A 14990-nucleotide genomic window follows, 5' to 3' on the forward strand; every position below is an offset into this window, starting at 1 on the left:
TAGCTATACAAGGTATAGAACTAAGTGTAGAATATCTAATGTGGCAAAAAATATTCCAATAAATTACAAGAAAATAATTTACGTTAATTATATCAAAATGAAGTCATTTTCCAAACGCGTAAATGACCACTTTTGTAGTACGTGTACCACAGTCTTGACGTCACAGGAGAATGTTGCATTGTGGGAGGAAATAAGATGCCGGCACAGAGGGGCTGCTGGAAAACGCCTGCGCAGTCCAATAGACGATGACTGGCCAATAGGAAGACGCAGCCCTGCAAAGAGGGCGGAGCTGAGCATCGTCGTAAGCGAGAAGGTAGCGTAAACGTACCTTTCTACAACAAGCTCGTTGTGGTTAAAGAATAATTTAAAAAAGATAATTGTGTTTGGAAGACTGCGCTGCTTGAAAAACTTGTCCCCACCCCGAATACGCAGTTGGGACGCTTCATTTACCTCACCTCGAACGTAAGGTAAGCTCGTGTTTTATTTATTCGCAGCATTCCGTCGAATATTAAATTCGGCGTTTCACCTAAAATGGAACGCGTGGCTCCTAAGTGTGTCAAAACGGCAAAATGAAATGTATTTCTCTTTCGACTCGATTTAGCCAAGTCATTTCACTCCGCCGATATCAAGTTTCACAAAGTCGTGTTTGTGACGCGTTGGAAAATAAGTTGAAAAACAAGGACTGGATGTAGGCTACATGATTAGCCTGGCTTGTGCTGTCCTCGCCTTTGACGGCTCTTTTTCTCTCCGTCTTCCTCGCGTAGGCTTCATCCTCCTGCCTCCAGCTCTTCTTCCTCCTCGCCGTCATGACTGACAGGAAAGCCGTCATCAAGAATGCGGACATGTCCGAGGACATGCAGCAAGACGCCGTGGACTGCGCCACGCAGGCCATGGAGAAGTATAACATCGAAAAGGACATCGCTGCCTACATCAAAAAGGTCACCCAAAATAACTATCCCCTCCTATCCTGTTCTCACTGGCCTTTCCTCCTTTCAATATCACATTTGCACAGCTAACAGACGTTAAAAATCGTATTTCGTAGTGGATAAAGACATTTTTCAGGTTTTGTGACCCCCTTTTCCTCATGGTATTGAACTTCAAGACGTGCACAAATAACCCTCAATTTTTAATGGTTTCAAATAGTTTCCTTTTTTTAAATAGTTTATTCTCGCAAAGAAATACAAAAAAACTAGAGCAAATCAAATAGTTTTCATTTTGTATACACTACTTAAAACACTTGATGAGAAATCACTTGCTTCGTCAAAAAGGAAGTGAACACTGCACCTGACTTTCAAAATAATGGAATGTTTTGGCAGTGTGCAAAACGTATATAGAACGCGACGTCGCGTTTGGAAATGACGTCATGGCAAGTTAAAATGGCGAGCCAAAAACGAAAACTTGAAACATTTTAATGTTTTCCATCTAAATTCGATGGGAAAAAATGTTTTTTTTCTCGTAGTTTTGATCCAAAATGCATGTTTAGTAGTTTGGTAAAGACTGGCGTAGTAAACTACAGAATATTTATTCTATTTGGCAGATTTTCATTTGGATGTTGACATGAACCTGTTTTTTTTTTTTTTTCCCTCCAGGAATTTGACAAAAAATACAACCCCACCTGGCACTGCATCGTGGGTCGGAACTTCGGCAGCTACGTGACTCACGAGACGAAACATTTCATCTACTTCTACTTGGGCCAAGTGGCCATCTTGCTTTTCAAATCTGGCTGAGGTCGATTCTTCTTTCTCTTTCTCCTTCGTGCTTTCGCTCCTCGAAGCTCTCGTGCATCACGTACTCTAAAAATAACGACGACTTAACGTAACGATGCAGCACTGCATGGGTGACCGCTATTCTTTCTTACGCCCGCTCGCGTAAGACGAGTTCTCCGCGGTCGCCGTTTCGATGCCACTCTTACTTTTAGTTCGGTTAATGTTGTTAAAATGGGAGTTGGTGAATTGACTGGAGGGTCCCAATTGTTATTAGAGAAGTGAAAAATCATCGCAAAGGGGGCTTAAATTTGCTCCAACTTTTGTGGTTATTTTCATTCCAGATTGTTGCGTTATGTCGATGCCGGTTTTCGTATTTGTCGTAAGATTTTCGCGCGTCTCGACGACAGTAATCTGTCGGAATTTTCCGTTTTCCTTCTTTAAAATTTGACGACTGGCATTGCCATCAGTAATATTCATCGAATCAATTTTTTTCGAATGCCACGCTATAAAAAGTTGCTATTTGTTCCAAGTTTTAATAGTACTGTTTTTGTTTCCTATAACTTTTGCTTCCTACCAAAATGTCGGCGTATCAATAACATTATAAATTTATTTGATGTATAAAAAAAAAGTTACAAAATGTCTAAACTTTAGGTTTCAATTGAATTTGCTAATTTAACACTGGAATCAGTTATTTCTTTTATTTGAGCAACCGTCAAATGGAGGGAATTTAATCATCGCCGCATCATTTTTGACTAATTTTCCAATATTTTCTCCTCCTTGCAATTTGAATTGACGGCATTCTCGAGCGAAACCACAACTCTGAACGCGGCAAACTCATTTTGAGACTTTTACCACTAGCGCGGTTCTGTTATCCTTCATCGCTATGCTAACGAATCTCGATATGCTAACAAAACACAACTTTTCATTGTAAAATTTCGCGGCTAGCTAACGTCAGGCGTCCGTGTGTTCTAACGCCATTCTGCTTTTTTGTCGTTTTTCCTCCCATTTCCCGTCCGCCGCCAGCCAAGTCTAAGTTTCCACCGATTATTCTTTTTGAACTCCTTGCTGCCGTTGACGGGGACAGACGTCCAAACTATTTTGACAGTTAAAAATGGATTGGACGTCTACTGCAGGCAAAGGCAATGAGTTTGAAGGGAGTTCTTCCCCTTTCTAAACGGATGGCATGTTGTTGAAAATGTTGTTTATAGCGCCTCTGGCTTGAGAACAATGGCACATTATTTACAACTGTTGCTAAAAAAACCAAAAGGTGGGAAAACTGAGGAATAAAGAATTATTGTTGACTATTCAACCGACCTTTTGATATTTTTGTTTGCTTTGAAAGCTGTTGATCACAAACACGGTAAGTTGAAATGTCAAAATTATCATTTCCATTATAATATTCCATCCGAGCATGACCAATGAGTCAGCGGAGGGTCAAGGTGGGACACTTTGCCCACCCGTGGGGCTTGTAAATGTCGCAAAATGCAACTCGTCGGTGTGAGTTTCTTTCTTTGCTGCAGGTAAGAAGTCCGTTTTTGAAATTTAATGATGATCATGTCATATTTAATGGAAAAAAAAAACTAATTTACTGGCTTTGTTGGGGAAAAAAATACAATAGAAATTCTAAGTACCTTTTTCATGTTTAATTCAATTTATACATGTGTATTCTCTCATTTGAAAAATCTTTATTTGGGTCAGGAAATGAGACTTAAAATCTCCAACAATATTTTATACTATATTATACAACAGAATATTGCTTCTCACAAAGTGATGAACAATTTTGTTATTATAGTTCTAGTGCTAAATAACCACAAGAGGGCAATCTTGTTCCCTGCTATTTGAAAGGTTAGTTAAGAAAAAACTTAGAGGCTCAAATATCCAAATTATTAACAAATGTAATAATAGAAGCAAAAATATTATTAATAAGAAGCTAAATATTCAAAGCCAGTTTTTATTGTTTAACAATGCTGCCACGTGAGTAAAAGTTCTTTAGTTTGTTCTCTTTAAATTGAAGAATTATTTTACACTTGAATTATTTCTCGTCTTTTTTTAATAGTAAATGATGCCCTTTATTTTGCAGATCTATCTAGTCTATTTTTAGACACATTGGAACTGCTGCCAACACATCAAAACTATTTGACGTCTTCTGCTGTCAGTGGCAGACACTCCGTCAACATTTCATAAGGCGAGTGACATTTTGCTAATGCTAACTTCAAATAATTTAGCCCCATAAATTTTGAGTCATGTAGCCCTGGCCTGGGGGGGCGGAGTCAAGACACCCGGTCCCCATAACCAACCAAGGCATATAAGCATAAAATTATGGCACACATTTGAAGTGTCCAAGATCAAGGTATCGCTCAGCAATGAAATGAAACATAGTCCTAAAAAAAACCAATTGACTGGACCAAATCTTCTTTCTCAGCGGTGGACCAGCACATCTCGATCCATGTATTGAGTGCCCCTGATGTACACATTAATTGCGCACTTATTGTTGCCTGTAGGGTCCGAGTTAGCTAATAGACGGCTTTGTTTTTTTATCAGCCATATAGCCCTCATATTTGAGTTTCTCACATAGGAAAATAATAGGCGCGATTAGCATGTTTGTGTGTCCGGCTAACCCTTTTTTTGTCCTTGTGTGTAGGACACCCAGTCGGCGGGGGCCGGGCACGCTTCATAAACGACGCCCCCCTCCCTACTGGGTTTGCCTGGCCGCACCGTGGAGCAAATGTGCGCAGCGCTCAGTCACCCCCTGCAGTTTCGTTCAGGTGCGGTATCACTCACATGCCATTAGGCACATTAATGGAGGCTTTCCGCAGATTAGGAAGGAAGCGAAAAAGACGGGAGGGCGTTCCTTCCCCACACTTGAGATCAAATGACAAAAAAAGAGAAATGAAAAGTCCCCGTCATTCCCAAGTGGATTTCCACCAATCAGCGATAGGTCGCCAGGTCGAAGCCCCGCTCGTGTCGTAAAGCTTTATGGCCTTATTGCACAACATCACACGCCTGTCCGCCGCGTCGCGATAGGACGGGAGATAAGCGGTGTCGTCCAAAACGAGACATTTGGGTCGTTAATTCAAATCAGAAGCTAGGGGATGAAAATTCGTCATCTCGTTTGGGGAAGAAACAAAAAAAATATGAGGTCAAGTCGATGGGTTTTAGCATTTCGTAGTGTGAGGTGCGAGTACTTGTACTAAATCATGTGATTACGATAAGGCGACAATTTTTCTCCTTGACGGCGGCGGGGTGACGAGGCCACGCGATTACGAGGAAACGCTCCATAAAGGCTTCGACGTAGATAACGAACGAGCCTTATTGTTTGACTTGGGGACATGAGGTTGCTCTCGTTTCCTTGACTTACACAAATTACGGCTGGGGGGAGGAAAAGAAGGAAAAAAACAAAAAACAAACATGATGATGTGATCTAATGGAATGTACTGTTCGGATCTCGACACGTATGTAGTATGCCGTGCGTTGCCTCTGCTATCGTCGCTAGCCATAAAATGATGGCGGTTTCATGAAAGGAAGCTTTTTTTGGGAACTTTGAACTCTGTTCTTGTATAACGTGGGGTGTCCAACTCAGATTTGTCTTTTGGAAGGCTCGCGATCACTTGTCTAATCCACCGCTAAGACTATTTTGACTTTCTTCAAACCTAAAATTGAGCATCTTGACTCGTTAGGTCCCATTGACAGGGTTTGGCGTTCAATCCATTTGAAGATGGAGGGTCGGCAGAGTGTGAATTCATCCTCACTTGTAGCCAGTCTTTCCAGTTCAAGTGGATTGGACGCTCACGAGTGACAAACTCATTTCGATTCATAGCAAAAGAATGACGTTTTTATTGTCAAGGGTACTAAAAGACTTGGCAAATACTTGCTGATCATTTTCTTTTTGGAATAACTGAATATTTCCTTGTTTTTTTTTTTAATAAAATCCGAAAAGGCAGGTGCTAATTAATGGAACCATTTCATTAAAATTTTAATTCATTTTTATTGAAAAGCTAAAGTATCAAAGCTGTGAATTAGCAGTTTTTTTTATATTTCTATTCTAGACTTGTATTTCTTTGTTAGTCAAGCACAACAATGCATCGTCACAGGTGTTATCAGACAGGTGAGCGATTGCCCTGAGAGTGCCGTAAAAGTGACTTTTTTTTTTCTTTTATTTGATTGCTTTTCAGTCTGTCCCTGACTGGAGTCAAGGTTTCTTCCAAAAAACAAAGGACACGAGACTGTTTCTACGCTTTCTACGCGCCGAGCCTGAGGGTCACCGAGGGGTAAGTCAGTCGCTGGCGCAGGTAGCGCTCAGTCATTCCAAATCTACAAACTAGATGTGCATGATTGGCCCCGGCCGGCTAAGCTGCCTAATGGCCCCCAATTATAGTTTCTCTGTCCTCCACAAAGCAGCCAGTGTTGCGTAACCTCACCCCCCGTCCAATAAGTCCTCCCTATCAACCCATGGCAACAAATGACAGGTTAAGAAAAAGACATGGACACCACAGTATTGTGTAGTTAAAAAAAAACAAATCAGCCCCTGAGGCCTGTTTGATTTAGTGACATAAAATTTGAGAGGCATATCCCCACCAAAAAGGCTGAAGAAGCCATGCCCATGATTGCTCAATGAGCTATTTGCCATTTTCTTGTGTCCTTCAAGGATAACCTTCTCTTTGCTAACAAGTTTGAAAAATTCAGCCCCTGGGGCCTGTTTGACTTAGTGACATAAAATTTGGTAAGCATGTCCATCTTGAGTAGACCCACAAAAAAGCCTCAAGAAGTCATAGCCACAATTGCTCAGGAAGTTAGCTATTTGCTATTTCCTTGTGTCCTTCAAGGATAACCTTCTCATTGCTAGCAAATTTGAAAAACCGAGGGCCTGGGGCCTGTTTGATTTAGTTACAAAAAGTTTGGGAGGCATGTCCACCATGAGTAGACCCACAAAAAAGTCAAGAAACCATAGTAGCCACAATTTTTCAGGAAGTTAGCTGTTCGCCATTTTTTGTGTCCTTCAAGGATAACCTTCTCTTTGCTAACAAATTTAAAAAATTCAGCCCCCAGGGCCTGTTTGATCTAGTAACAAAAAAATTGGTAAACATGTCCGTCTTGAGTAGACCCACAAAAAAGTCTCAAGAAACCATAGCCACAATTTCTTAGGAAGTTAACTATTTGCCATTTTTTGTGTCCTTCAAGGATAACCTTCTCTTTACTAACAAATTTAAAAAATTCAGCCCCCGGGGCCTGTTTGATCTAGTAACATAAAACTTGGGAGGCATGTCCACCCCGAGTAAACCCACAAAAAAGTCTCAAAAAGTTATTCTCGCAATTGCTCAGGAAGTTAGCTATTCGCTATTTCCTTGTGTCCTTCAAATATAACCTTCTCATTGCTAACAAATTTTTAAAAAATCAAAAAAAAATCCCAGAACTCTACCCCACTAGGAGCAGATAAAATAGGACATTGTTGAAAAGCCACATGACATTTCTTACTGTAAAATCAATTTATACTGTTATTTAATGCCTGAGAAAAATGTTGGAAAGAAGTAGGCGATGATTGTGGGAACGTAAAGTGGAGTGAAAGGTCAAACTGATGTTTTGCCGTTGAGCTTCGGAGGGACATTTTTTTTCCATCAGGTTGCCTCGTGTGTGTGTGTGTGTGTGTGTTGGGGGGGGGGGTGCTTAATGTGCTGGTGGGCCATTCAGAGATGTGCATGTGAATTCATTTTCGGGATGAGCAGAGAAGCGTGGAGACTGATGGACAGAGTCCACTGGAGGAAAGGTAGCGGGTTGATGGATGGTGCCGGTGGTGGTGGGGGGAAGCGGGGTCAGCGGGGGGTGTCCAATGCGCAAAGTCTTATGTGGTGGCCACCTGATTTTAACACGCACAACCAATTTGCTTTTTAAAGATATAGATATTCGTGAAGACTATACTAGTACCTAGAACACGTAAACCACACAGGAATGTCCTGATTTTTTTTTTAAATATTGTTTTTCATTTTTTCTTCAATAAAAAATAATATTACTTTGGGGAACAAATTCTCAATAAATAAAAAGTAACTTTTTTTCATTTTTCTTTATTTAAAATAAAGAAAAATGAAAAAAAAAAACACTAAAAAAAATGATTATTTTTATTTATTTAGAATTTCCCCCCCCCAAAAGTTTCTATTTTTTATTGAAGAAAAAAGGAAAAACAATATTTTTGAATTTTGATTTTTGTAATTTGTGTAAAATAGTTTTAATCAAAAATATTTATCAATTAAAAATATGTCACGAAAGCCAATCTATCCATCATTTCCAAATTGGGTCAAGCATCCATTTTTTAGAAAAGTGGGCCTCCAAAAGAAAAGTTTACACACCCCTTCCTCAACCCTCAAATCTTCTCATCCCCGAAAAATGTATTTGCCAGCGTCGCTAAATGTGTAGAGATTAAAGATTAACAACCACTTGACTAGATTAGAGTGATGAGAGCGCGGAACGTGAGGAGGACGGACGGATGGACGGACGAATGGGTGGGCGGAGCTTGAAAGCATCTCGCCGGGACGAGACCGACGTCGCGGTCCACCGAGTGTGAAGCCGTTTGTCTTCACTCGTGAAATAATAGATAACTGCCGCTTGCACATTAGGTGGCGCCGTGCCAGGATCTTCATCGTCCCGTCGCCGCCTCGAATAAACACGCAAAAAATACCCAAAAATCAATTCACGAAGACTAAAGTTCACACGGGCGCTCACAATTATAAGAAATATAGTGTCTGTTTTGCTTCTGAAAGGATTTGCGGCCAATTGTCGGATTTCGGCGCCGATGTCAAATGATTCGCTGACGTCTTGCCGCAATCAAACCAACCACAATTTAATTGTAAATGTCAAATGGAAGAGATCTGCTACAGCACGTGTCAAAGTGGCGGCCCGGGGGCCAAATCTGGCCCGCCACATCATTTTGTGTGGCCCCGGAAAGTCAATCATGAGTGCCGACTTTCTGTTTTAGGATTAAATTCAAATGAAGAGTATAGATGTATATTAAATTTCCTGATTTCCCCCTTTTAAATCAATAATTGTCATTTTTTAAATCAAATTTTCTGTGTTTTTAGTTCAAAAATCATTTCGTAAAATCTAAAAATATATTTAAAAAAAGCTAAATTAAACATCGTTTTAGATCTATAAAAAACTGAATATTCAGGGATTTTAATCCAGTTATTTTACTCCATTTATTTTAAAAAAACTAAATATTATATCTAAAATGGTCCGGCCCACGTGAAATCAAGTTGACGTTAAAGCGGCCCGCGAACCAACCCGAGTCTGACACCCTTGTGCTACAGTATTAAGACTAACTTTACATTTTGAAATATTTTATTTTTAGTTGTCTCTATTTTTCTGGTTCAGGGTTTGCGCACTATACATTGGTGTTTATAGGTTCGACATTTGTACTCTTCTATTGGGGCAAAAATGAGTTTTTTATAAAGTGATATATAAAAGGAAGACCTACGTTTGTATTTAAACATAAATAATAGAATATATTCCCGTGTTTGGACGTCGAAGGTGGGGTGCTTTGACATTGTTATATATTTTTTTTTTTACGATCGTCAACGATAAGCGGTTATGGATGATGAACGTACGAATGAATGCGAGCGAGCATCGATCTGCGTATGACGTGAGGAAATGTGGCGATTCCTCCGCCACCAGGTTACATATTAACTGTTGGTGCAGAACAAGAAAAGAAGGAAATGAAATAAAAAAATCAAAGAGTGGGTTAGGCTGCTACTTGAGATAACCTGCTACTGCGTCTTGTCAAACCAACGGCTGACACAAAGAATAATCTCCGCGCTAAAGGTCGACATGGCTACCGTCCGTATTTTTTTTCTTCTTCTTTTTTCTGCCTATCGGACACTTTACGGCGCAAAATAAAACTCGAAGCTCTGCTCGTAAATTTTTAGCGAGGCCCAGAATTATGTTCAGTCGTTTTTTTTGTTGCTAGGCAAAAAGTAGAATAGTTTGTGGTAGATTTGGGATGAAGCTGTGATTTTAGGAGAGTATTTTTTGGGGGAGAAGAATATTTTTTTTCAGTTTTGCAAAATAAAAAGTCACCCATAATAGGCAAGACTTAGACCGTAACTATTTTTTTTTTCTTTTGGAGAAAGGTCGTCGCCTCCTCATTAATGCAGCGGCACGCACGCGCCACATTAGCATCAAGCTAGCTAGCCGCCCGCCACGGATGGAATGTTCTGGACAAACATTGCGAGCTAAAAAGAAATATGGCGACATCGGACGACAATGTTTCGTCATTTCTTTAGAATGTTAATCACAACAATCAAATTTTTTTTTAATAAATGAGTAATGCAAAAACATTGATGACTCGCTTTAATCATATAAACAGATTGTGATCATAACTATTAATATTATAATAGTAACGTCATAGAATGTCCTATATTTTAAAACTTATGTAGTCAACAAATTAATACTGATCATGTCTTTTTTTTTTTAAATATGATAAAAACATTTAAAATATGCAATCATGGTTGATAATAGCAAATCCTAGAAAAATGGTAAAACCCCTAAACATTATAGCAATGAGAACAATTGTACAATCTTAAATACTATTTTAGGAATCTATTTTCAAACTGATTAAAAAAAGAAATAACCTAAATGAATGACTCATCTTAACGTCTTTGGAAAAAAACGTTTTTAAAAAGCGGTCTTCTGACTGATTAACTGCTAGAGTATTTCCAGTGCACGCCACTAGAGGGCGCAAGAGTTGAGCCTCCAAAACAAAAACAAAGGATCATTGTATATACTGTACTGTTCTCCACTGTGCCCTATAACGCAAATACACCACGATATGCAAAGTGTATATTTACGACAGCGTCAGCTGCTGTATGCCAATCTCAAGCTACATTTAAAATCATATTTATATATTTGTCAATGCGATAATATCATCAAATAACATTGAAAAAATGATCATTTTTGTTTCTTTGAAATGAGCCTAAAAATAGTCACTAGCCCGATATATACACTTAAAATAAAGCGCACATCGCTGTAGAGGTGAAAGATATGGATAATAACTCAAGAACGAACAAAGGGGTTATATGCAATTATGAGGTCAAAGGTGACCGAGTTCATTTAAGTTTTCCGTGCCAATTTCATAATGGATTAGCCTCTTTAAAAAATAGATAAATGAATGGTCACTATTTTCTCCAAGTATTAAAATATATGACTTTATTATAGTAGTTCATTTTTTTTAACCTTCCTTTATTTGGTTTGCCCATAAATATGAACCACTTGATAAAATTGCCATCCATTGATATTCTCTTTTCATGGTCGTGATTCATATACTTCAAAGACGGAATTGTATTTAGGAAAAGAAAAGAACAGGAAGTCGTCAATCACGCGTAGAAACTTTGTTCAGAGTAAACAGAGCCCAGTGACTTTCAATTCTCGGGCCCGATTCCGATCAGCGCGCTCTTGCCGGTGTTGACTGAGCGCGCCTACGACGACGCTGGCCTCGGGCGGAACCGGGGATCGGCGTTGGGTCATGTTTAGGAATCGGGAGGAGTACAAAAAAAGAGAAAAAACATATATTTCAATCTATCTGCTCTCTCTAGTATCATGGCCATTGACCATCAATGGCTACTCGCTGATTAAATCGAGGATCAAAGTCGCTGCCGTTGCGGGAAGGCCGCGATGCAATCATGACTCTCCAATGGTTCTCTGACAAGATGGCCGCCGCGCTATTTGCATGATTAATTGGCTTTTTGTGGCATCTCGACGACGACGACGACCCGCTCTTATCTGGGACTTTTATGAGGCGTTCGCTGTCGTCAGGAATCTGCCACTCCCTCGCTAGCGTGACGGCTTGACTGAGTGAGTGAGTGAGTGGATGAAAGTCGTTTAAACACACACACAAAAGCAATGCGGGGAATTTCGATGCTTCCTGGAAGCAAAAAAAACGGTTTCAAAGGCAAGAAAAGTGCACACAAAATGTTCTGATGGGAAATGTCAATAAAGTTTTTTCGTTTACGTTGACAACAGCGTAGAAACAAAATAAATAGAACATCTCTTTCTAAAATAATAGGTCAATGCACATTTAATATACATAATAGGTTTAAAAATCACAATAAAATTGAAATACATAAAATAAATGTCAAAAAGTCAAATATATACCTAAAACAAATAAGATGATAAAATAAATCCAACAGAAAGAAAATGTTACAAACCATTGGTAAGTCTGCACTTGTAAATAATGACTTGATTAATCTGCTCTCAAGCTAAATTATCCTCCACTGTTAGCTGATGGCATCAATGCAAATGATGGGGGGGGGAGTCTGGGGGGGAGGGGGTCCGTTCAGTTCCTGCCCGAGAGTTCAGGTCGAGGCTAAGGTCCGGCTCACGGTGCGGAACGCCACTCGAGCGCTAGTTCCTGAATCTGTAGCCATCTGTAGCCATGTGTAGCCGAGCGACCGCCGCCGCCATTCTTCCGCTCCGTGCGCCGCCATTCGGGGTCGAGGGTTCCATCCCAGTTGGGTCCTCCCCGTGTGGAATTTTTGTGGGTTTTCTCCGGGTACTCCGGTTTCCTCCCAAGTCCCCAAAACACTCATGCTAGGGTTACACTTTAAATTGCCCTTAGCTATGATTGATTATCCATCTCATTGTGCCCTGCGATTGGCTTGGGTGGGCCCATAGTTAGCCGGGATAGGCTCCAGCACCCCTCGTGAGGATAAATGGTTCAGAAAATGGCCACTTTTGGTCCCCTCGGGAGTCGGAGCAGCCATACAATCCATCCTCAAGATAGATTTGGCGCAAGTTTTACGCTAAATGACCTTGCTGACGCAATCCACACAAGCGGGAATCGAACTACAGCGAGGCCCTCATAAAATCCCCAATCCCCCACTAGGTTTGGCATATGCTCAGGGCCAGTTTTTGCTCTTGGAAAGTTTGGCGATTGCCCAAGGTGCAATCTATCAGAAATTTCCACTCTACACACTGTCTGAGGTGGGGTTGCCTTCCCCCTAGCGTCGGGAAACTGTCACTACATGCCAAATTAGCCCGGACTGCCTCTGCTCATGATGCCAAATTTCCTGTGGGTCAATGAGACTAGCTTTGGATGATACATTCTTATTTCGAGTAGAATTGGCGACGCCCGGATGAAAAATTTGTCTTGAAAATAGTTGTCTTGTAACCAAAATGGTGGATTTTCTCTGTCTTTTCAGGTGGGACTTCTTCAGTAAAATGGCCACCAAATTTCACAGAGGTAAGTAGAAACTAAATTTGTGTTTTTTTTTGTTTTTTTTGGGTGTGTGAGCAAACGTTCAAATGGCCAACTGGTTCCACTGGTGGATGTTCTGAGGCGCGCTCCAGTGCGCAAGGGGCTCTTTGGCAACCAGGACGGGACGCTCTCGTGGGTACTGGATCAACCTTTGTTATTTTTTTTGCCGTTAATGGTTGACGGATTTTGACACCGCCGAGACCGGAGAACGTGTCAACGTGCGGGTCATCCCGATGACGGCTCATTGGACGCCGATAGACGCCCACTCCGTTTTTGACTGGGGTCGGAGTGAGTTCCTGGCAAAAAACAAACAAAAACAAAGTCACGTTTGTTTGATTTGAGTTTTGGGAAAGGAATTTTTATTTAAAAAGAAACTTTCATTACTATATATTTTTTTCCATTTCACTTTGGTTACAGTTTCAACTTTTTTGGTTGTCTTTATGACATGTTTTTCCTCATTTTCAACAGTTACCCTGAATGCTAATGCTAATATCACTGACACTTAAATCAATATAAGATTTATTAGATTTGCCGCAATTAATCGACAACTGAGCTATTTTGATAAAATTGGAAACATCTCATTTTCTGAACCACTTTATCCTCACTAGGGTCGCGGGGGGTGCTGGAGCATAGCCCGGCTGACTTCGGGGCGCAATTGCTGGCCAGCCAATCGCAGGGCACCAGGAGACAAACAACCAATCACTCTTAGCTAGGGGTAATTTAAAGTGTCCAATCAGCCTACCACGCATGTCTTTGGAATGTGGGAGGAAACCGGAGTACCCGGAAGAAACCCACACGCAAACTCCACACAGGTGGACTGACCTGGATTTGAACCCAGATCCCCCACTGTGAGGCCAACGCGCTAATCACTGATCTTCCGGGCCGCCCACAATTGGAAACCTCACACTGCAAATAACGTGAATCACGCTGCTATGTAACTCGATACTGCCCCCTACGTTGTGGCGCAGTACTACACTCGATGTCCTCAACTCAAAATGCAAACTTGCCTGTTTAAACCCATTAAAAATAAACGACGGATCGGAAATAAAAATGTTGTACGACGTAGTTTTACTGCATTGTTCTTTATCACCGAGCGAAGGGCAGCTCAAGTATGCATCTGCAACTTTATTGAACAATAACAACAATAGGAGCAGATAAGAGAAGATCTTGTCAGGTTTTTGATGGCGTAGGATGATAAACCCATTTATTTGGCTCCTCCCCTTCAATGTTGCGCCCCATTTATGATCTGATGTTTACATGAAAGGTGGCTAATTTATTCACTAGAAAGCAGTATTACTAACGATCATCCATTTTGATACTACAACCAGCGAGGGATTTTAACCTACAGTAGCGGGGGGAAAAATAGCACTTCCTGTTTGTTATCATGCAAATAAAATAGAGGAATAGTTATCGGGAAGGGGAACATAACGGAAATTCATGCAGAAATATGCTGAAATAGCTGGGGTGGTAGAATGAGCATTTTAAAATGACGTGAAAAAATGCAGTTATTTAAGTAAAGGTAAATTGGAAAATTGAGTTGTTAGTGTTATATTTTTGGATAATAAAATGTAAAAATGTTCATGGTCAGAATGGATTGGACGTCTGAGGCCGTCAACTGATGAACCCTACATGGTCAAATGTATGATATTTGTACATGAATGATATATTTTTTCTCGATAAAAACTGATGTGACCTAAAAGTTGGATTTTTGTACGCTCATTCGCCCCTCCCAGTCAGAAGTGATTGGACAGGCGTCAATGGCAACCCATGCTTTAACATCTCACTTGGTCTTTAAAGGGTTAAACATCAGAATTCAACTAGAGTGACTTGCCTTGAATATCTTGATTCAGGCGATTTAATCGTTCAGCCCTATTCTATATGTTGTTGTTGTTGTTGTTGTTTGTAAGCTGCACGCTTTCCAAACACTTTCTTCGTCCCTTATTGGATGTTTCTGAGTTGTTTCCAGGCGGCCACTCTTTCTCTTTCTCTTCCCTTCTTTTCCTTTTCCTTGCCTTCCTCTTCATTTCTCTTCTCTTTTCTTCCCTTCT

General features: G+C 40.5%; 1 protein-coding gene and 1 long non-coding RNA gene across 4 annotated transcripts; both read left to right on the forward strand.

Annotated features, from left to right (window-relative positions):
• Positions 1 to 195: 195 nt before the first annotated feature.
• On the forward strand, positions 196 to 3015 carry dynll2a (dynein, light chain, LC8-type 2a). Of its 3 annotated transcripts, XM_077611241.1 has the most exons (4): positions 196 to 313; positions 391 to 467; positions 765 to 938; positions 1590 to 3015. In XM_077611241.1, exons 3-4 carry the CDS (start codon positions 807 to 809, stop codon positions 1725 to 1727), a joined length of 270 nt encoding a protein of 89 aa, XP_077467367.1. In that variant the 5' UTR covers positions 196 to 313; positions 391 to 467; positions 765 to 806; the 3' UTR covers positions 1728 to 3015. The 3 variants fall into 3 exon arrangements, with proteins under 3 accessions (XP_077467367.1, XP_077467369.1, XP_077467366.1); XM_077611243.1 differs by having other exon boundaries at positions 262 to 462; XM_077611240.1 differs by having other exon boundaries at positions 264 to 467.
• A 1331-nt stretch (positions 3016 to 4346) lies between these two features.
• LOC144083819 (uncharacterized) lies at positions 4347 to 13487 on the forward strand. The gene is made up of 3 exons (XR_013303638.1): positions 4347 to 4471; positions 5879 to 5974; positions 12887 to 13487. It is a non-coding gene; the product is annotated as an uncharacterized LOC144083819 (long non-coding RNA).
• Positions 13488 to 14990: the final 1503 nt, after the last annotated feature.

This window comes from Stigmatopora argus, chromosome 10, assembly GCF_051989625.1.
Source record: "Stigmatopora argus isolate UIUO_Sarg chromosome 10, RoL_Sarg_1.0, whole genome shotgun sequence".
NCBI lineage: Eukaryota > Metazoa > Chordata > Actinopteri > Syngnathiformes > Syngnathidae > Stigmatopora > Stigmatopora argus.

Bases quoted from the DNA above. Each gene is read 5' to 3' on its own strand.
- dynll2a (XM_077611241.1), top strand. From the start codon at position 807: ATGACTGACAGGAAAGCCGTCATCAAGAATGCGGACATGTCCGAGGAC. The intron at 939-1,589 runs GTCACCCAAAAT...TTTTCCCTCCAG, and splicing joins TCGCTGCCTACATCAAAAAG to GAATTTGACAAAAAATACAA.